The 23,577-nt window shown below is 37.0% G+C and overlaps 2 protein-coding genes across 4 annotated transcripts in view; one reads left to right on the forward strand and one right to left on the reverse strand.

The window, feature by feature from the left end:
* Window positions 1-30: 30 nt before the first annotated feature.
* On the reverse strand, window positions 31-9,577 carry mfsd9 (major facilitator superfamily domain containing 9). The gene is made up of 6 exons (XM_057335379.1): window positions 9,458-9,577; window positions 8,327-8,414; window positions 3,559-3,602; window positions 2,694-2,823; window positions 2,405-2,614; window positions 31-1,806 (listed from the first exon to the last, which is right to left on the reverse strand). The coding sequence occupies exons 1-6, from the start codon at window positions 9,539-9,541 to the stop codon at window positions 968-970; spliced, it is 1,395 nt and encodes a 464-aa protein (XP_057191362.1). The 5' UTR covers window positions 9,542-9,577; the 3' UTR covers window positions 31-967.
* A 3,484-nt stretch (window positions 9,578-13,061) lies between these two features.
* tmem182a (transmembrane protein 182a) overlaps window positions 13,062-23,577 on the forward strand; it is a 156,196-nt gene continuing 145,680 nt past the window's right edge. For 2 of the 3 annotated variants that reach the window (XM_057335381.1, XM_057335383.1), the window contains exons 1-4: window positions 13,062-13,460; window positions 15,414-15,549; window positions 15,794-15,892; window positions 16,479-16,616. In XM_057335381.1, coding sequence (XP_057191364.1) covers window positions 13,323-13,460; window positions 15,414-15,549; window positions 15,794-15,892; window positions 16,479-16,616 — 511 coding nt within the window. In that variant the 5' untranslated portion in view covers window positions 13,062-13,322. Of the gene's footprint in view, window positions 13,461-15,413; window positions 15,550-15,793; window positions 15,893-16,478; window positions 16,617-17,092; window positions 18,535-23,577 lie in introns of those variants that run through there. The other variant, XM_057335382.1, reaches the window with a different exon arrangement.

Consider the following 23,577-nt stretch of genomic DNA (forward strand, 5'->3'; position numbering starts at 1 on the left):
CATACATATGTAAATCAAATAACACCACAATTTTGTATATGCTCAGACGTTTATTTTAACTTAAAATAAAAAAAATAAAATGAAAATAAAATAAAATGAAAATAAAATGGTGTTCTTACACACAACATTTGTGTAATTAGACTTAAGTGTTCACAGGTATTCTGTGTCCTGACATACTGTAAACAAAAGCGTCCTTAAGTAACAATTGCAAATACACAACATGAATTCAGAAAAACAGTATAAAAAAACAAGGCAACATACTGCAAGTTATCTTCTCCAAAGTTTCTTGTCCAGTTTTATCAAAAACTTGCTTGACTATAGGACTATATAGAGAAACTATAGAGAACTTTTATTTAAAAACACCAATGGAAATGTTCTGAAGTGCAAGAATAATTAGTAGTGGTTAAATGCGTCTCAATGCCACAGTGAGGTAAAAGTCCATTGCAATGATGGTTCTTAAATCAGTTAAAACTGATTTCTTAAGAGCTATAAGGAGGTTTGAATGGATACTGTGCTTCCATGGCCAACTAAGCAGACAAAGCCTTCAGATATAAAGTAGTGTTATTTAGTGATATAACTTGCTTTAAAAATAAATAAATGTCACCAATTATAGACCAGCTTCCTTTTTCATGACTGATTACAAGACATATGATTTTTGGTTCCATTTTAAGTTCAGGACTTGTTTGCTGTATTTTTGGTATTCGACTCTATCAACCTTGCACTTACTGGTCACAGCGCACACAGCAAGACAGCTCAGCCTTATCGACTATTTAATAAAAACCGTGATGGGATCCCACATACAATGACTCAATGACATTCCAATGCTTATATAAGGACCCAAACCACAGGCAAACCCAAAAGTTCAACACACAGATCACATGACCTGAGAGGAAAAAAGACAGCTGCCATCACAGTCCTTCATCTTTTCTTCACGTTGCACGTTTTTCACTTTGTTTTCTTCTGTCTCTCATTGTTTGTGACTCTTCTCTTTAACCTTTGTCTTACTGTTCCATTCAGGAGTCCTTACAAGCAGCAAACCCACAGCTACCAGTGCCAGCACAACCCCTACACTAGGAGGCCCACAGGGGCTGAATTCTTGAGCCAGACCGGACAGCAGTGGTGCTAGAACCCTTCCCACAGCTGTGACCGACTGCCCCGCTCCGATTAATGTCCCGCTAGCCTGTACCCCCCCATGCTGCAGCTCCAGGTCAGTGATACACGTGCGTCCGATAGAGGTAGAGATGGCAAAAAACGTGGAGGTGAGCAAGACTTGCCAGACGTTGGGCGCTGTGGCATACAGGAAGATCAATGTGGAGGTGAGCATGGTTGAGTGCAGCAATAAAGCGGGCATGTTGTTGCCATAAAGGTGAGTGACCGGACCCACTAAAAAGCCTGAAAGGGCACCCAGTGTACTGCTGTAGCTGATCAGATAGCCCGTCACCTTTGGCTTGAGCTGAAAGCGTTCCTCCATGGCTAAGGAGAAGTTACTGTAGTATAGCATGATGGATAATCCCATTAGAAGACGGACCAGGAACACATCCCACAGGTCGGAAGAACCCAGCGTGCAGATCCGCATCCACACTGAGGTCAGCTGTCTCCAGACTTGCTGGAAGGGAGATGTGTCCCGCCATTTCCAGTCCCGATCAGCTTGACTACAGACTGGGGACGCATTATGATGCTCAATGTGTTTTTTATCCAAGCAGTTTTTGAACCCATTGGAGGATTTGCTAGTTTTGGAATTACTATTAGCATTAGTATCCGTATGGTGATTTAGCGTCTCATTCCATGGTAACATCCAGACCAAGCCTGAGTGCACAAAATCTGGATTAGAAGGCTGTATTTGAAACTAAATTTATGTTTAGAAAAAATGTCAAGTGTGTAAATGGTTCATTATGCCATGTTAAAGGGATAGTTCACCCAAAAAATTAAAACTCTGTCATGAATAGAATGTTGTTCCAAACCTGTATACATTTCTTTGTTCGGTTGAACACAAAGAAAGATATTTGGAAGAATGTTAGCAACTACCAGTTCTGCGACATCATTGACTACCATAGTAGGAATTATATACTTTTTTTCTGTTGAACACAAAAGAAGATATTTTGAAGAGTTTAGGAAAGAAAATCGTTCTGGGGGACCTTTGACTACCATTTAATTTTTTTCTACTATTAATTTTTTTCTACTATGGTAGTCAATGGTGAACGATAACGGTCAGTTGCTACATTCTTCCAAATATATTCCTTTGTGTTCAATTGAACAAAGAAATGTATACAGGTTTGGAACAACTAGACGGTGAGTAATTCATGACAGAATTGACATTTTTGGGCAGAGTTTCCCTTAAACATTCAAAGCAAACAATAAGTAAACTATCTGTAAGGAAACCAAGTAGGCCATCTGCTTTGCTCACCTGCATTTAGAAGGAAAATGGCTGCACAGACGAATGAGGATAAATAAAAACCTCCTTCATGTTCGGTGAGGTAACCACCAACCACTGGTCCCAGGATGAATCCCACACTTGAAGCTGCATTAAAGTGGCCCATTACTAGAGGGCGCTCTTTCTCTGACACAAGATCTGACAAGAGCGCCCGGCAGATAGACAGAGAGTGTTTAAAGAGCCCTGCGGACAGAAAGACAATCACGTTAGGGTGTGACTTTCCGTATTGTCAATATGAAGCAGTATGAACCTGAGTACTCACCCACTGGTATCCTTGCCAGCACAAAGAGCGCTATACTACTGGACAGACCAAGCAGGCCGTATCCAAAGGCACTGAGCAAAAGGCACGTCAGCAGTGAATAACGCCTCCCTACCACATCACTCCAACCTCCCTGACCGCCACAGAATATAAAAAATACATAAGTCTAAGACATAAATATGCACATCAACAGTATTTGGATAAAAGAACACACAACACAATTCTCATTTATATCTCGAGGCAATCCAACATGATAATATCCTACATGGAATCAAAGGGAATGCACCGCAACAGAAAATAGGCTACCTGACAAACTAAAACTTGTAAGAGTATCTAAACAAAGCAAAAGTTTATAGCGCATAGACAGACTGATCAAACCGGTCAAACTACTCAGTCCCTGAGGCAGGAACCACAGACGTTTCCATAACAGCACTCATTACAGAAAGACACAAGCAGACAGACAGCACACTGCATAATGCAATAAAAACTTAAATTGGATTTACTATGTTCTTCCTGTTTCTGGGCTACAGGCATGCCATAGAGGCTCACTGTTCCTGACAGATTTGTCTGTGCTTAACATCCAACAGATGACAAACCTCTTCTTATTAACTAGACTTGTGACCCCTAATAAATTTGTATGCGTCTCATTTGGTGCTAACATTTTACAGTAACCCAATCGTGATGTGAGAGCAATTTGCAGTTTAAGGCATCTCGTATGTTGATTATAATACACAATTATTGCATTATGTACTTTAATCTCCATAGAGAGAGATCAGCTGAAGTTAACATGGGTTATTAAATTGAAAGCAGCATATTTATAATCACATTACAGCAGCAACTGATCTTTAAAAAAAACATCACTACTTACAACCACAGTGCTGGAGAAGAGTTGTAGTACTCCATAAGTGGATCCTGCAAGAATGAAACCTTTACATCACCAAATAAAATCATTTAAGGACAATTTTAGTTGTTCAACCTTGTGATCCCAATCGAAGCTATCTGCCTTATAAAATCAGTTATTTTCATTAAGATGATACAGTACTTAATCAGAAGCACAGGCAGCATACCGTTTTGATTTACATTTGAACACGTTACACAAAAAATATATTCATGAAAACAAAAATAAGGGACAATTTTGGGTGAACTGTCCTTTTAATATATATTATAAAACAAATATTTGTGAAACAAATAGTCTGGCAAAGCTTCTTGAGCTTGTTTAGTCTTTGATACATAAATGGGCCAATGACGTGACGCTCATTTTTTTGTGTCCTTGTGATTTAAATAAATTTAAAAGGGTTAAACTTTCAAAATAAAGTTGCAAATGACTTGCATACATTCTCTTTTCTGAAGACCAAGACTGAAATTCTGGTTTTAATTCATTGTGAGAGAATAATTGGGGAATGATTTCAGAAATGTCTATGTTGTGTAACTAAAAGCTTGAAACCAAAAAATTCACCTTGTTTAAAAACAATGAAATTCTCAATAAAACACCATATCATATAGCTTGGCATAATCTCACATTAGTCCTATTTAATAGTAAAAAGTAAATGGAACACAATTGTTCTAAATATTATAATTAATACGCCCTTTTCACATGACGTCACGTATCTTCCGTTCTGCCGCGAAGCAGTGTATCGTTACTTCCGCTAGCACTCCAGTTCAGGTGTAAGGTGGCGGTAATGCACCTATAAGATGGTTTGCCAACCGCCAGTAAAACTCAAGAAGAAGAAGTTACTTCCGCTAGCGCCTCAGAATGGAGTTTACCACGTCCCTTGCACATCTGCCACAAATACGGCTAGATGATGTACAACGTCTTGCAGACAAATTTTTGCTAACGACAAGATCAAAGCTAGAGAACAGTTGAACGGTACCTGTTTGATTATGAAGGTAAGTGTTTTGTTTTCTTTTTGTGTTAGCGAAGGTGCTAGGATAAGTACTTGAATACGTGTTCTGTCAGTTTTTTTTCCACTGTTGTTAAATTCCAGCGCGACGGCAAAATGGAAGTTCTTCTTATTCTTGTTTGTTGCAAGACGGATGTTATGATACACTGCTTTGCAAAAAGGCGGAAGTTAAGTGAAGTCATTGTGAAAAGTGCCTATTTGGGGAATCATGCGAGTCAAGTCAAATTCATGAAGTGTCAAGGTGGTGTAACCACCATTTAAGGAGGAATTTTGTTAATATTATGTAAGGAGACATGTAGCAGGAAATTAAAGCACAGAGAAGAACCCCTGGTGCAACTAAGGTTAGAAACTATTTTTAAAAATGAGATAATTTGACATTGTCATCATGTCAGGTATTCTAGGTATGCATGTCAAATGGTATGACCCCATAAATACATTGATTTTCATCATTATTCTAAAAATGAGTTTTAACTTTATAAATGTCATTTGAAATATTCTCATCAAGGCCATCTGTGTTATAGGTGTCCATTTATGCCTGTCAAATTTGATTTTAAATTGAAATCTCAAATAGTGTAATCGGTTTATTGGATAACAAACCATTCTGTTAGGGGCCAATTTAGTCAAATATCAATAGTTTATTATGCTAATTAAAAATGTAATATAAACTAAACTTCTATTTGGAACTATTTTCAAGTGTTCAGTGTTATATTTTTTGAGAAAGTGGTACTTTATCCACAATTTCCGAATTAAAGCTCTGAAAGTCCATGATAAATTATGATCAATAAGATAATTTAGCATTGAGAAAAATAAAGCTTAACTTGTTGACCCTCATGCTTGATTTTCAGTTTTAATGTATTCAACAAACAATGGTCTTTGGCTGTGGAACAGGTGGATAAAATGTTTAATATTTCTCATTCTTTGCCAGTACACCAATTGACATTTTAAGGTACCTTCAGTGTTAACTTTTATAAAAAATGGTGCAAATGTTATTTGTAATTACACAAAATCAACATAAATACTAGGATAAGTACTTGAATACGTGTTCTGTCAGTTTTTTTTCCACTGTTGTTAAATTCCAGCGCGATGGCAAAACGGAAGTTCTTCTTCTTGTTTGTTGCAAGATGGATGTTATGATACACTGCTTTGCGAAAAGGCAGAAGTTAAGTGACGTCATTGTGAAAAGTGCCTATTTGGGGAATCATGCGAGTCAAGTCAAAGCATGCGAGTCAAGGGCAAATCATGCGAGTCAAGGGCAAAGAGGAATTATTCTGACAACTTAAGGAACAAATTCTCTTCCAGTGATCCTGCTTCAGTGTGGAAAGGTCTGAAAGATATCACCAGTTACAAGACACCATCCCCCAGCACTTTGGAGAACCAACAACTAGCTGACGACTTGAACAAGTTTTATTGCCGGTTTGAAAAAAACACCCCACACCCACCCTGAACACCTCTCCACACAACCATTCACACCTCCAGCAACGCCCCTCTCTCCCACACCTACAATTCAGATCACTGAAGAAGATGTGCTCCAGGTCTTCAGAAAGAACAAAAGAAGGAAAGCACCAGGCCCAGACGGTGTATCACCAGCCTGACTAAAAATATGTGCTGACCAGCTGGCCCCCATCTTCACACAGATCTTCAACAGATCACTGGAGCTGTGCGAAGTCCCCTCATGCTTCAAACGCTCCACCATCATCCCAGTCCCAAAGAAACCCAAAAGTACTGGACTTAATGACTACATACCTGTGGCTCTAACGTCTGTGGCCATGAAATCATTTGAAAGACTGGTTTTGGCCTATCTGAAGGACATCACTGGTCGCTTACTGGACCCCCTGCAGTTTGCCTACAGAGCAAACAGGTCTGTGGATGATGCTGTCAACATGGGACTGCACTTCATCCTTCAGCATCTGGACAGACCAGGGACCTATGCGAGGATCCTGTTTGTGGACTTCAGCTCCGCTTTTAACACCATCATCACGGACACCCTTCAGAATAAACTGGCACAGCTCTCCGTCCCCACCCCTGTCTGTCAGTGGATCAACAGCTTCTTGACAGACAGGCAGCAGTTAGTAAAGCTTGGTAAATTCAAATCCAACACCTGCACCATCAGCACTGGAGCTCCTCAGGGCTGTGTTCTCTCCCCACTGCTCTTCTCCCTTTACACGAATGATTGCACATCTAAAGACCCCTCTGTCAAGCTCCTGAAGTTTGCAGACGACACCACACTGATCGGCCTCATTCAGGACGGTGACGAGTCTGCTTACAGACAGGTGGTCAAGGAGCTGGCTGTCTGGTGCAGTCTTAACAACCTGGAGCTTAACACGCTTAAAACTGTGGAGATGATCGTGGACTTCAGGAGCAAGCCCCCTGTTCTCCCCAAACTCACCATCATGAACAGCACTGTGACTGCAGTAGAGTCATTCAGATTCCTGGGCACTACAATTTCTCAGGATCTGAAGTGGGACACTCACATTGACTCTATTGTTAAAAAGGCCCAGCAGAGGCTGTACTTCCTTCGCCAGCTGAGGAAGTTCAACCTGCCTCAGGAGCTGCTGAAACAGTTCTACTCTGCCATCATCGAATCCATCCTCTGCACTTCTATAACTGTCTGGTTCAGCTCAGCTACCAAATCTGATCTCAGAAGACTACGGAGGGTAGTCCGGACTGCTGAGCTTATCATTGGTACAACCATCCCCACTCTCCAAGAACTGTACTCATCCAGAATGAGCAAAAGGGCTGGTAAAATCACTCTGGACCCCTCACACCCAGCACACTCCCTTTTTGAACTGTTATCGTCTGGTCGATGCTACAGAGCACTGAGCACCAGAACGACCAGACACAGGAACAGTTTCTTCCCTCAGGCAATCCATCTTATGAACACTTGACATTAAACGCGGAACACACAACTCTATTTTACATTATTTATTCACCAAATTTCCACATATCAGACCTGTACATACATAATTGTCTATATTGTATATTGTGTTTTTGCTGTTTTGTACATTGCCTATTTCTATATTATTGTATATTATTATTATTCTTTTTATCATCTGTGTTCTGTCCTGTTGCTGTCTTTCTGTTGCACTGTGGAGCTTCTGTCACTATAACAAATTCCTCGTATGTGGAAACATACTTGGCCAATAAAGCTCATTCTATTCTATTCTAAGTACATTTTAAAATTTGATGCCTTTAAAACCAGTTTTTTAAAGATTTTTCATTTTCTCATCTTGCCAACCCTGTTTTGAGTTGTTTGGTCATACTTTCTTATTAATTCAGATACAGATCAAATTAAAGACATACAGGTAACCTAGTTCACCTTAAAATAATAACTGCTGTGGCTGCCTCATTTACTGATCCTTCCGTTGTTTTACATGCATCATGTGGAACATACATATACATGTTTAGGGAATTTCCTTGACTTTCTTTATGTAATGAATGAGTAGGAACTGGGACTGCCAAGCACTGAACGTATCTTACATTTATTTATTATTAATTTATGTATCTATTTTTTAACCATTTTTTGGAGCTTAGCACTACCATTTATGACCATTGACTGAAAATTTGTGGTCAGCACATTTACAATTTATCTGTTTGTGTTCATGGAAAACACATTACTAGTTTAGAACAACATGGGTAAATGCTGACAATTTTGGGAGAACTATCCCTTTCATAACAAAAACATATATATAAATCACTGGAAACTAAGAACATAACAACAACATCAGCAAGACTCACCTACAATCCCGGCCACTGTTGGGCTGGCTCCCAGAGACTTGACATGATGACTTAACAAAGGGATGATCATACTGACCCCAAACAGGTCCTGAACAACAAAATGAAAGCATGAAATGGATATAGCAGTATCAGAGTAAATCGTATTATTCTTCAAAAGTCATCAAATGTGAATACAGCAGAACTAAATACCAGTACATCAATCCTGAAATGAAGAACAGGCCTAGCGTGATCATAACATTTTAACAATAAACTTGATTCCTTATGGCTCTGTGTCAGCATTGTGACTTTGTGTACTTGTAACGTGTATCACATGTTGAAATCAATAAGGAATTCACTCTGCCTAAATTTCTTTCTTTGTTTGCTATGTGACATCCTATAATACTGTGTGAAAACCTCACACATCTGAGACCATTTTTAAGAGAACTGATGAGCAGCCTGGTCAGCCAAGGACTTGATTGAAGTCACACTGAAGCTTAATTCAGTGTCACGGCACTTTTTATTCAACTGAAAATCTGAATCTGGGTAAAACTACCAGTGAATTCAAGTCAGGTGTGTGTGGGTGGGTGTGTGTCGGTTATTTTCTCATGGGTGTAGTCTCAAGACCCATGAGAAAGTAACCCAACCCGACTGCTTTTATAAAAGATTTCCATTGCCATGACATCCCAATTTAAGTAAGCTGACACAAAGCAAACGTTGACAATAAAAATAACTGGATAATGAATAGTGAAAATTACTGTACCAACTATAATCAAGTGATATTGATGAGGAGCAACTGTTGGAACATTACTGTTTACCAACAGTTATAGAAAATGAACCTTATCTAAACCATTACATTTACATTTATTCATTTGGCATACCCTTTTATCCAAAGCGACTTTCAAGTAGGAGAGCATAAACATTTTGTCAACACGCTAAACAGTACCGTTAGTTTACAAGACATTTCTTTCATTTCATGAGTTATCAAGAATATAAAGATGCAGGTAGTGTGACAGCATATATCAGGCATTATCAAGTGCACAAAAGAGACATCAGATCCATGTAAAGTTATCACAGATTGACAGCAACTTCATATGTGTCATTGCAAAAAAAATGTTACACAGAAGAGCTCTTAATACAAATAAGGTCACTCACCATGAATCCGACCACGTATATACACTGTATGATGCGTGCTTGTCTCCTCGGTTTGTAAGTAATGTCACATTTGGAGTTATTCATTCTCCCGCATTGACATTCAGCACTGCGGTCAATGCGGAAGCGATCTGCTACTCGTTATGCTGCGCTCTACGAAAGCTCATTGAGAAACGAGTTACACCATCTTCCCCTATAAAAGGGGTGTGAAGGATGTTGCGAGAGTAATATCTACCTACAAATCACGAATATTTAAAGCAGACTGTATTTGAGTGTTAGTGAAAGCCGTTTTTTATTTTGTGTGCGCGAATGGACAAAATATATTATTGCAAAAATGCTGACCAGCCGTTTAATTTGTTTAATTGAGTCCCCAATAATGGTACGGTTCAATAAACTCACAGGGGAGCAGCAAGAGCGCTCGTTTTAAACGAATCCATTTCATTTAATCTTAACAAAGCATCAATTCCTTTGTTGTCAGTAAATATTTAAGTTAACATTAAGTAAATGTTATTTAAAGAACTGTCATACGCGTGGGTATTCAAAAGTAACGTTAGCTGGCTGGCTACACCCTAGATATCTATGGGCTACACACCACCTGTAACGTTAACAGTTAACGTTACCTGACTTTATGATAGCCTACTGTTGGCAGTTTCACGTGTAAAACTAAAGGATTCATAATTGAAAATTGCAAGAGAAGAAAGTGGACGTGGACAAAGACTGCTTCCTTACCTGTTTAAGGTATTTTATCTTGTTTACCTTAGAATGAACCCTATTTACATTTGTTTATGTAAACAGAAGCCTTTATCCAAAGCCCCTCACCCATCAGGGAGCATTTTTTCCTTATGGCCTAGAAACTTATTTTTTTCTTTACCTTACATGTACTCGTTTACTTTTAATAGCACTTGAAAATACAGTATATTAAAGTTTTATCATGACATGACATGAAAATTGGGGTACAAGGCCTATATATCCCAGAATGAGTCATATAGAAGGATTTATTGGGCGTTTTTGTGACCCTGAAGGGCACGTTCCTTGATAAAGAGAAAATGGCGTTGTTTTTATTGTGTTCTTCGTCAGTTGTTTTTCAAAAGACCACGTTATGAGACACAATTCCCATAAAGGAGTTATAGTTGAGTATAGTGAGTATGGATGTCACTAGCCACAAGATCCTGGGAAGGCTACAGTATAAGGAGAAAGAGTTGTTCATAAAATATGATGAATTTACTTGAAAATTAATCCTTTATTTAATTCATTGATTCATTTAAGCTGTCACACATGCATTTAAATAAATTACACGTTCTCTTTCATGGAATATCATACCTACATGGCTTCTCTAATATTCTATATTCTTATCACAAATGCAGTGTACTTCTTAAATAGAAAACCAAAATCCCTACTGCAACAAACATTATTGTTTTATATTTCAAACAGGACCATGGTTTTATACATGTCAATCATTAAAATTACTTGAGCTCCATCTAGTGGCTAAGAAATGTCCTGACGTTCCCTAGCCTTTCAAAAATATTTATTCTGCTGAGCTACACGACTCGAGTCATCCTCAAGTGAGTGTGGTTGCCTTCCTATTGAGATATGAGATGTGTCCCCTTATACAGCCCATAACTGTTTATATTGTATCTCTGACGTGAACTTTAAAGGACTAGCTCGTTTTTTGTAGTGGTTTTACTGACCATTACCTCAGTGTTATGCTGTCAGGTAAGCATGAAACTTTAAGCTTCTATCGTGCATCATGGAGTTCTGTTTACATATCTTTACCAGCTTTGGATATGCAACTGTGGAAGCCAAAACACTCCATCATCTCATCGCAGCTGATACAGTGATGTTCCTAAGATAGTTTACATAAACAGATCATGTGGACCCACATAAGCAGACCGCACACCTTATGCTAAAGGAATGCTTGTGACTTAACGAAAACATAGGCCTGTAACTTAATTTATTCAGCAAGAAAGTGGCCCAACCGTTTTCTCTCTGTGTGGATATAAAGTGATGATGTTTCCTTGTATCATAACAAGATGAATATCTAATGTTTTACACAGCAATAAGAAGTAATAGAACGCAAAATGATCCTATAGTAATTTCACATATGTACTTTTGACAGGATTTTTACAGCTCTAGAGCCGAGCTATTATAGTTTTGAATTTAGTTTTAGTTCATTTGTATTCATATTTTAAATTAGCTTTTATTTTTTAGATTTTTTGTTTTTATGTTAATTTTAGTTAAATATTTAGAAAGTTTGTTATATACTTTTCTCATTTTATTATTTATTTGTTTATTTTTTATGTAATAAACAAACTTTATGCTATGTAAGATTAATTAATTAGATTATTTAAGATGAATTAATTTAAGTTTTAGTTTTGTTTGTTATTATAATTTTAGTGCTTTAAACGTACAATACAATACAATATTCTTTATTGTCCCCTTGGGGAAATTTGTCTTGGGCTTGGTGAATGCCAAATTACACAATGACACAATATGTAAGTAAATAAATACACAGTAGGTAAATAAGTCAATAAATTAATCAGTCACATAAACTCGCTTCAACAATCTAGACATGGGAACAAAACATGCGGACAGGCATCATATTGCACAGCTCAACCGGCCAGTATTGTTGCACATATAACTTCTGCGTATATCATAAAACTAGCAGTAAATAACAATGACCAACAATAGAATAAATAGTATAAACAGTAGTACTCTAGGGAAATCAATGCTAACAGGGACAATCATTGGCCTTTATCCTTACCATTCAATATTCTAATAGAGATAGGCACAAAGGAATTTTTAAATCAGTTAAGTCGACATTTGGGCGCTCTATACCTTCTTCCAGAAGGCAGAAGCGCATACTCGGGACTTATTTCAGTTTATTTCTGAGGCATTTACATTTTTTGTTAGTTTATTTTTTCCCAATAATTTTTAGGCCAATGTTTTATTTGATTTTAATAAACAAAAACACTTTCAAAGTTTTAATTTTAGTAATTAAAAATAACCCTGCTCTGGAGTCCAACTAGATGCAACAATTATGAATAGTTGTTTTCATGAATTAGAGTTTGACTTTATTTTATATGAGAACTATAATAAATGTCATTAAGTATAAAATAGTGACATGTAAGCAATATTTTCTTTTGGGCAGTTCAAAGCAGGGACAGTGTACTCTCAGGATAAGCTGCATGTGATCACCACTGTACTTTCTTCAGTGGAGCAGAGTTCATTCACAGCACAATGATAATTGGTCACTGGTTTATGTGCTTAGTGCAAAATATCCCACTCAACATATAATGAAATGTTTCCCTGTTTTATCGTTCAGACAGTTAACCAAATTATTTGATCCAAGATCCCAAGTCCTATAATTCACTAAGCTCTATAATACACCTGTGAAGGACAACCGTGAAACTGGTGAGCTACAGTGTCTTCCTTCATTTTCATTTCTCTCTCAGCCGATTGTCCTGTGGAAGGATATTTTGGTCCACACATCTCTCCCCTGAAATCTTTTCCAGTTCTCAAGCCACTCCTCTGAGAGAGACAGCCGGCACCTTCACTCAAAAGACCAAAATAGACGATGGGCAGCTCTACGCTATAGTGTGTGTTCATGAAGCCCACTCCTCATCCAAGTCAGGTCCTGCCCTGACACCAGTGCTCCGTGTGCAGGAGAACACATATACACATAGACACAGGGACAAGGAAGAGTTCTTTTTCTTATAAACGTTTGCTAAGCGCAGCTGAACCGGAATTCACATTGTCACGCTGATTGTGAAAAGTTGTTATTTCTCCATTAGTTTCATGTGGGAAAGAGGAGAGGCTATTTGAAACAAACGCGAAATAGTTGAAAAACATCATTCTCATCGTTGTCATCATGAAGTTGCATGTGGCGCTATTTTTCGCCGGGCTCTTTGGTGCACTGGCAACACTATTTATTCTCTTGTCATTTGGCACGGATTATTGGCTCCTGGCGTCAGAGACCTGCAAAGCACATGGAGTGTTTACTTTGGAGGTGGGTGGAGGCAATTTTTTATTCTATGAGGGAAAAGAGAAACGGCTTATAAACGTGAATTTTTGGAATAATTTCATTGTTATGAGGATGAATTCTGGGGCATTATCAGAAGATTATCTATTGAGATGCTGTCTGTTTAAGAATATGAACTACTTTTTTCCAAAATTGTGAATTTAACCATCTAATTATGCAAAATTAATCTTTCCGCTCTCACTGAAGCAAGATCCTCAAGCAGTCACAGTCATATTTGGGTTCTCAGCAGGGACAGTCTTGTGACATTCTGTACATCACTGTTTACATACTCGGAGTTGCTGTAAATCACATGTTACAGCGTGATACCACACTTAATACTGACCAATGAAACTGGAATCTCTATGCAATGTCTATTCATAGAAGTCACGCATGAATTAGGTTTCCTCAGAGAGAACTTGGAAGGGGCACACTTGCTTTTCATGTGTGTTATTTAGAGATATGTCTGTGGGGAAGGCTGGAAGGATTAAAAAAATGAAATGACTGAAACTAATGAAGGAATGTTTGTATGATACTGGATATATTAGGATGGTAACTTAGTAGCACTTTTTTGACATGCACAATTACTAACGCAATACTTCTCCCAAAGAAGAAATGTATGCCAAAATGTACTCGCCCTCGTGCCATTCTAGGTGTACGTCTTTAACTAAGCACAATTTGAGTAATAATAATCCAAATCCTAGTTGTTCCTAGCGTTGTAATGGCAGTAGATAATGCCCCAATTTCAAACATCCATCCATCATAATCGTATTGCTTGTTGTGTGTCTCGTGACCAGGATATTATTTAAAATTACTCGGATTGAATTAGGTTGAAGTATAGAAAGTCATATAAACCTAGGATAAGTAAATATTGGTCTAAATTTCATTTATGGGTGAACTAATACTTTAAAATGAACTTTTACTGTATGTTTTTTTGCGGGGGGGCTATTAGCAACTATACTAGCATAGTCCACGCTTTCTACTGTGTTCTTCCGGAAATTCTTAAACTGCATAGCAGTTTTGATACAGGATAGTCAGATTCAGAATGGTTGGTCCAATATGCAAATGAATATTTCTAGTTGTGCCAAGCTGTTGAATATTTTTGGGTGGACATTGTGAGGGAGGACTTTGAAATATTACTCAGGACAATGGTGGAAAAGCTAGAAACTGATAGACCGGTATATTGGGTCGATGTTTGAATTTTTTTATTTGTCGCATCGGGTGATTTTTGATTTCTTTTTTTCAATCGGCCAATACAATATAGCTCACTAGTACTGTATTCTTAAAAAAAGGGCCACTCAGATTTAAAGCCTGCATTTGACACGTAGTAAAATGACCAAAGTAAAATGGGTCATGTGAGGTAGTTGAGATACAAATATTGTATTGAACGAACTAATAACACATACAAATTCATATACTTCATTCATATTTCACTGCATGAGATTAACATAATGTCATGTGTGCACCTTTTCATGGTTTCAAGTCTGTTTTAACTTAAGCTACATGCTACTAACTAGCCACAATAATTGTTCATTTAGTTTAACACATTTTCCTTATGTCTCTCATTTACTGTTAATTGCATTTGTGTTATGTCAGCCTCTTATTGGCCAATCGACCAGTACTTTCTTATCGGTTTTGGCATCAGCCATCAAAAAAAAAATCATCAACCGCTACTAGAAACTAGCTACTGTGCTCCATAACAAGTACCAACGTAAGCTACGTTTTGGAACTTTTCTAAGACCAAAACCGTCTCTGTAATCCATGTGTGTATTAAACATCAATGTAATTGACATGCTGCATCTTTGTATGCAAATTCATTGGTAAATTCATGAATGACAAAGTCCCACCCAAAGAGTACAGACTACAGACTGTCATGTTATAATTTATGTGGCGTCAAAACAGGTGTCTTTTGCTCTATGACCTCTTCTCTCTGCTCTCTCATAGAAAGGTGGCACTGTGGTCAATCAGGATAATGACTTAAATCAAGATGAGAACACCTTTTACCATGAGGGGTTCTTTTGGCGTTGTAGCTTCGATGACAGTATGAGCAAGGACGACGACCTGTGGAAGTTCTGGTTCGGTAAGGAATCATATTTCCTATTTCCACAACACATCAGTTGTGATATTCCACGATCTAAAGCTCTGGAGGATCTAAAAAACGTATTGTGTTTAATTTGACTAAACTATTTGTTGACCTTAAAATTGTTCAAACCTGTTGTCCTGCAAAAGGCCACAAAAGGTTTTAAAAGGTGTAAATACTTTGGAATTCTAAATTAATCAATGATTACGTACATTAATATGCCACTTTATTGCTCTTCCTTCAGAAAATCAGGCACATGCAAAAGTATGCAAACCTGCATATTTGCTCCCCTTTCCTTTCCCTGACCAGAACTACAACATCACTAGTTATCAGACTGCCATAAGTAAGTATTTTTTTAGCCTATTGTTTATCAAAATAATTTGCTCTGCATTTTTTTTCTCTGCAATTTGCTCAAATTGATTCCCACTTATCATGATAAAAAATATATATCTCGTTACCTATTGACTATAAATTGTTTAATCGGACGTGCGCGTCTGGACTGCAGTTAACTTCCGGTCTGTGTTTGGTTATCGGTCTTGCTAGTGTATAATAATACAGTATAACTATTGATATTTTATCGGATTTATGTTTTATGTTTTATGATTTGTTGAATTTTGTTGTTTGTTAATTTTATTTTAAAAAATGTTGAATGGGTCCTGTAGTTTTGTCGCATTTAAAGAAACCGTATGGGACATTGACATCTAGATTCAAAATATTGCAGGCAAGTTTAGCCAAGTAACGGTTCTTCTCGTTTTCTTTTGCTTGTTATCAGAAATAATCTACAGGCACTCTATTATTTGCAAATGTGTGCCGGAGATTAAGGGCAGTCCACGAACAGAAACGCGCAGTAACGTTTGTTTATGTTGTTGCTTTGAAACAGTCTATGAATGTCTCGTACTGTCTTGTGTTAAAAATGTGTTACTATTTAGTCTACAGAGGTTTCTGGAGTGTCTCGATGTTGCTGGGTGTGGTCGCTGTGGTGGCGGGCGGTTTCATTATCATTTGTGCAGCTCCATTCACCAGTCATCGTCTTTATAAAGCAGGAGGTGGCCTCTACCTCATTTCTGGTAAGATATGAGTGATTTTTTTTACAGTATTGAATGAATTATTCAATTGAATGAATTATATTTTATATTAATTTGTAACTAAGGATTATAGCGTAAACCCCCAAACTGCTGTCTTTACTATCACAGAGAACATATTTAGAAAGTTTTTCCAAAGTTATATAGTTGGTTACAATGATGAAGGAAACCTCTACCAGAATTAGAAATGTAATACATTTTCAGATTTTTAGTTTATGATCTGTTTGTTAGATTGCAGTTCCAAGTTGGTCATTTTCTGATATTTTTACATCATAACTGACCCATTTCTTTTCTATTTTTCTTGTTGCGTGCAAGGCTTATCTAACCTTTACTGAAATAAGTGACAACAAAACTAAGAAATTACATTAGAATCACACACAGTAATAAAATCCACTAAACATCTGATATTTTCTTACCTTCAATGTCTTTATTTCTATCACTTTGCTGTCTCTTTCTTCCAGGTTTCTTCCTTCTCATTGTGACTGTCATGTATGTTATCTGGCTGGATGTTCTGGATGTAATGAGCTTATATGTGGATTATCAGATCTCTACTAAGTGCACAGGGTTTAAGATCAGTATGACTTATGGTCTCTCTTTCATGCTTGCTCCGGTTGGTGTGTTCTTCTGTTTTCTGTCTGGTCTTCTCTTTCTAGCCATTGGGCGTACCGTCAAACAAAATGACCTCTGAACCACATGCTGACAATATATAGAAAAAGAGGAATGATGTTGTATGTTCAAACACATTGACATATCCATCACAAAAGGAAAACTGGCCTATTAATAGTTATCGATCTTAAACCTCTGAGGATGCAATGGCGATGGCATGTACTGGGGTTAAGATTTGATCTGAATTTGCCTTTGAATTCTGCAAATGTTGTTTTGATACGTTATTGCTGTTTTGTGGGTTGTGAGCAGTACTGTAAGCATGGATCGCGGTTGGTTTGGGATCACATGTGAGTATTTGTGTAAGTGTGATTGTATTGCACAAAGAGTTACATTGTGTTAAAAGTCTTTTATGAACCGCTACATTTTGTATAATGCCTGAATTGGAACCACATAATGAAACACGTATTATAGGAAGACTTTATTGTGCCTGCTTGAACTTTCAGTATATTGCGTTTTCACTCTGCGTTTTAATTTTTTGGTTTCTGGTTATTTGTAGGCTTGAGCATTGTAGTTTGATATACTCTGTTAACCAGAAACACAGCAGAACACACGTATTACTTGTTTTGGTTGAACATCACAAATTCTGTCAAAACACAACCTGATATTTGAGTCTCTAAGTCTGAGATTTGCTGGGATAAGCTCCAGTATTCCGTGCGCATAAACATAATAAAAGATGAATGGATATTTTACCCCAAACACAAAAGGTAGAAATTGAAAACTTTATTTTGCTTAAAGAAAGTCAATCCCATTATTAGAACCATTAAGAGTTTATGCATTGTATTTTTTATTGTAGTAATTATTAAATGCATAAATAAAATTCTAATATATTTATACATTGGGGTATTAGTTGTTATGCTTCTTTTAGTTTGTCGATTTAAAATAAAAATGATCACATTGAAGTATTTTTTTACTTATTTAAATAGATAATAAACTGTACAGTAAAATACTGCAGCAAAATACAATGAAGATGGTGCAATAGGAATCACCAGTCAGTGATAATAGAAGCAGAAGTGAAATGTTATTACGTTTATTATATTATGCGGCAAAAATGTCACAATGCAACAAATTTTGATGGCCCTAAGAATATTTGATTTTAATAATAAAAAACTAGGATTATAATAATATAGGAACTGAAACTGTTTTTGTGTGATTTACAGTACCCTTTGTAAATAATATGTGTCGTTACAACCAAGTACAATTGGCATGTAATATTTCGAAAGATTCATTAAAGCTTAAAAACAAACTGATGCATGCTGTGTCCTTGTTTAGGATTCAGACTGCTGATGTTCAGTCTGCTGCAGTTTATAGATATTTTGCTCAAAATTCACAAAGAGAGTGGTGGGCCAAATGCAGAATAGACACAGTATGGGACGAATTCTTTCATTCGGGTCAGTATGAAGACTGGACACTGACAGGTGTGTTCATATAACAGCAGGAATGTTGAGAGATACAGTATGACTCATCTTTATAGCAGGTGACAGCTGTATGTGCTGTACGCTCTCTTTACTCCACATAAGAGTGTCTGCAGGAAAATTAATTCAGTGTTTGCGTATCTATTTCTGCTTGTTTGTATATGTTTAACTGTCACTCTTGAGTATGTGTATGTATTGAGTTTCACTAGAGCCAGCTGTAGGCCTCCTGCTATGCTGGACAGTGTGTTATTTACAGATCTTGGATCATATTACACATGAGAACCAAACTGTGAGTGCTCATACTGACCCGTGAGTGCTGTACTGTGCAGTAGATGTGAACAAAGGTAACGTGTAAGATGCAGATGGTAAGGATTTTGGCCCTTGTTTTCTGAAGAGGGTTGTGGTTACCTCATGATCTTATGAAAAAATCTTACATTTTACATTACATTTATGCATTTGGCAGACGCTTTTATCCAAAGTGACTTACATTGCATTATACTATACAATCTTACCAAAAGATTGTAGAACAAAACTTAAACTATATTTCTTTATGCTACTTATACAGTTTTACTTATACACAATACCACTTTACGTGGTGCTTAAGCACTTACCTTAAAGTTTTTCTTAAGTAATTAATACTTGGTTGCGTTTTAAAATTGTTGGCTCCATATTCATGTCAGCCACTAGAGGTCACTCTTGCATGAGAAATGAAGGAATACTTCATCCTGCCAGGTAAATACCAGATGTATATGTATTACTTCAGAGATTTTTTTTTTTCGTTTCATGAACCAATCCTTTACGGCCCAGTCAAAACCGCCACACAGTAATGTAGAGGAATTAAGTTATATAAAGGCATAGTTAATCGATCACTTATTAGTTAAAATGTCATACTGAACAAACGAATTGCAATTTGATTTATTTATTGCAAATTAGTTAGACGAAATTAGAAATACAATATTAAGTAAGTTTAGGAATACTTAAGTGGATTATATGGTTCCATGTCGAAAGGCACATGTAAATGCATTGGTTGCTTTTGAAGGCATCACCTCAGCATTTTTAACGTACAAAGTGTTCAGATAAACACAATAGGCATATCTTTTAATCTAAAAATATCAATAATTTTAATCTGTATTTATATATAATTTTAGTATTCTCATGATAATCTAGGGAAGATTATCTCCTTGAACATTACACATTCATTCACTGTAAAAGTTTTCCATTGAGCAGTTGGCTCAGTTAAAGTTGTGTAAGTTTCACAAGCGCATGTTAAAAGGAGCACAAGTGATACATTTATGACACCTTGCAACTGCGACAACTGGAAACTTTGGATCTTACTAGAAAATTACTAGAAAATTTTGAGTTGAGCTCTGATTTTTTTACAGTGTTTAGTGTGTGTAAATATGCGTCTGTGTGAGGATCATTCAGGCCAAGAAATAAAAATATGGACTGGACAATCACAAGAAAATATCTATTGACATGGACACTCTCCTCGTCATGATGAAGTGTCATGAAATGTGTTTATGTGCCGCTGCATGTTTAAGTCTGGGTGAAAATGTCATTGGTTCTTTAGTCCCCAGTGATTGTTGTGCAGTTCCACATGATTAGGGCAGATAATTGTGTGTTGATAATGAGCGTGTTCACAGCACTGCACTGAATACTGCACTAGCAGCACTCTCTTATAGGAGAGCCACAGAACATGTGTAGGCTAGTACATGACCTCAGGACTGAAAGACCTCGCTACGGCCATACATCAGAACTGCCTCACCAATACAAACACATTTCAATGAAAAACAAAAGGGAAAAGGTATATTAAAAAGTCATAAAAGGCAAGAATCAATGCACTCATTTTGAGTAATATGCCAGATAGGAAAGAAAAATCACAAATGTGTTTCTCCTGGACATAAATATGATTAAGTGGAGAGCAGATTCATTAAATTCTTCTACTTTTTAGACAAGAGTGTTCAATTATTGAAAACATGAAAATGAAACCCAATTAAACAATTCAAAAAGTTTATAGCTTCATGCTCTTACTGTTTTCAATTGTTGTTTCATGAGCAAGTGAAATATTAGACACAAAGTCAATGTTTTAAATCTTTATTTTTTGACCATGGAACACCTTACAAATCCTCAATGGCACTAAGTTTATACATGGTAAATAAAAAAATACTACTCAACGCAAACTCATTCATTTTTATATTCATGGCAAATTTAGCCTTTTTTGAAAATTTGGCTTTGACTTCATGATTATAAACTATTATCCGCTTAAAAAACTTGACACTGTATTTCATAGTGCTTTACGTTTTATTACTGGTTGTAGTATTAAAACACATCACTGTTTGTTATATGATAAGGCAGATTTAACATCTTTGTATATTCGTAGTTTTCATTGGTATTGTTCTATTTTTAAATCAATCTGTGGCTTAACACCATATTACTTATTTCTTAGTCTTTCAGATAAAAATTCAAGCTACAGTTTACGTTCACACGATTTTTTACATCTCACTTTACCTCGGGTTCGAACTGAGTTAGGAAAGAAAGGATTTATTTATAGTGCCTCTTTTGCTTGGAATAATCTACAAAACATTTTAAAGCTGACTGTACTTCCGTCCTTAAATGAGTTCAAGACACTTTTAACAAATGATGTGTTTCGTTCTTTGAAAGCTTGTTGTTGTGAATTATGATTGTTGTTAAGTGCTTTGCTGTAAATTTGTGTATTTATTAGATGTAGCACTAGCTGTTGTCTTGGCCAGGTCCCTCTTGTAAAAGAGATTTTAATCTCAATGAGTTTTTGAAATAATGAATGAATCAGGTGAAAGACAAGTGTAGGTATGACATAAATCATTACTGAGCACCGTAGCTCTATTAAACTCTTTAGTCACATTGTGCCACAAAAAGAGCAATAGCCTAATCGCACAACATCAACGTTGGCAACTTTGAGTTGTCTACAGACTCCTACCCCTTCTTCAAGATTTCCTCAAGCCCTGTTTATATAAAGCTTTGTAATCCCTTTTGACGTTTGTTACATTTAGTTCATTTTGCCCCTCAGAATCTTGCTAGTATTTGACTTGCATGAAACAAAATGGCAAGTCTTATTAAAGACTGCTCTTTGTTTAGAAATGGTTTTACATAATTTCAGAAACGGCTTGGAAATAATGAATAAACAATGGGTTATGTTAATGCACATATTAATGCAGAGCACGAGCAAATAATTAACAGCCATGATTCAAAATGAACAGTGCTGGTGTGGGCATCCACCTTATTTTTTGGCGTTAATGTGTGCGCCGCCATCTTTGAGCTGTTTGTGTTTAGACTTCCGGTGAGCCACTACAGCTAATGGCAGTCGTGCGAGGGAGACGAGTGTGCTATTTTGACTGGCTAGTTAATATTTATTATGGAACCCAAAGGTACAGGCTTAATGTGTGCAGTTAGAGGTTGCCGTAATAGCCAGTACAAACATAAAAAATGTCTACAAAACTTTTGTTTTAACCATAATCCTCGCACCAGAACTGAATCTGGATGTCGCGCAGCCTGTAATCTGCATCCATTATTCATTATTTTAGCCTACTGGATGCCCTTTCTCCTGGACAATTAACCTTCGTGACTACATTAACTAGTAAACAACAAACTTTATTAATAACGTTTATTAATAAACGTTCAAAAGCAGGCATTTATGGGGAGAGTGACACTAAATGTAGAAAAATATCAGATTACACGTAAAACATATTTAGCACAACTAAATAAACAGTATGCAAATAGTGGTATAATATTAGAAGCAGTTAAAAAGGCTAAAGCAAACCTTCCTTCCAGAGGATTGCAGCTGAATGACTAACAGTTACAGGACATTACATTTTCATTAATTCGGCAGACGCTTTTAACATTTTGTCAGCACGCTAAACACAGAGCCATTGAGAGAGAGAGTTGCGTCAACTCCGTTGACTCAATGGAACAGTTTTTCATAGCAATGGCGGTTCATGGAGTCTCTCAATAGTTCCCGGAAGTTAGTAACGCGTGGAGCTGCGGCTAAACAGACCAACTGAGGTAAACTTTTAACCCATTTAAAGACGCAAGTCATTTAATGAATTAAAAAAATAAAGCATTTAAAGAGAAAACTTAACTTCCTGGAACTATCTGAAGGCTCCATGAATCACATGACACGCGAAAATTGTGAACTTCCGTTGGTGCAACTCTCTCTCTCTCATTCTATATACACCTTTATTTAACCAGGTAAGTCAATTGAGAACCAGTTCTCATTTACAATGACGACCTGACCTCTGCTCTGCTCTGGCTAAACAGTACTGATATCCTAGTTTACCAGGCCAAGTTACTATGAGGATTAAAGCTGAAGTAAGCAAGGGAGAGAATGAACAACATGAAATAATGTCTTTATTTAAAGGAACAATACGGCGTTTTTAGGAGGATCTATTGACGGAAATGCGATATAATATACAAAACTATTTATTCAGATGTGTATAAAGACCTTACGTAATGAACCATTATGTTTGTAATACCTTAGAATAAGTTGTTTATATCTACATACAGAACAGCCCTACATACATTGAATTCGCTGCCATGTTTTGTACAGCAGCCCTAAATGGACAAACAACTCTACAACGCGCGTTTCCTCTTCCTCTCCACTGCAGTATCGTGGTGAAACAGATCGCGGGAAGATCCGTACGGATCATGCTCTCCGGTTCGGAACGCATGTGACCCGCGGATTAACTGAAAGTTTATTCATCATCGAGTAAAAAAGTAAAACGCGCTCCCGCTCGCTCTCCAGTTTCAGCTCCAACGCGCTCTCGCTCTCTCTCTCAAGTATCTGGACGAGTACAATATTAAAGCGGTTCCAGATAAACAATGACGCTCAAAAC

The sequence above is a fragment of the Triplophysa rosa genome, linkage group LG6 (genome assembly GCF_024868665.1).
Source record: "Triplophysa rosa linkage group LG6, Trosa_1v2, whole genome shotgun sequence".
NCBI lineage: Eukaryota > Metazoa > Chordata > Actinopteri > Cypriniformes > Nemacheilidae > Triplophysa > Triplophysa rosa.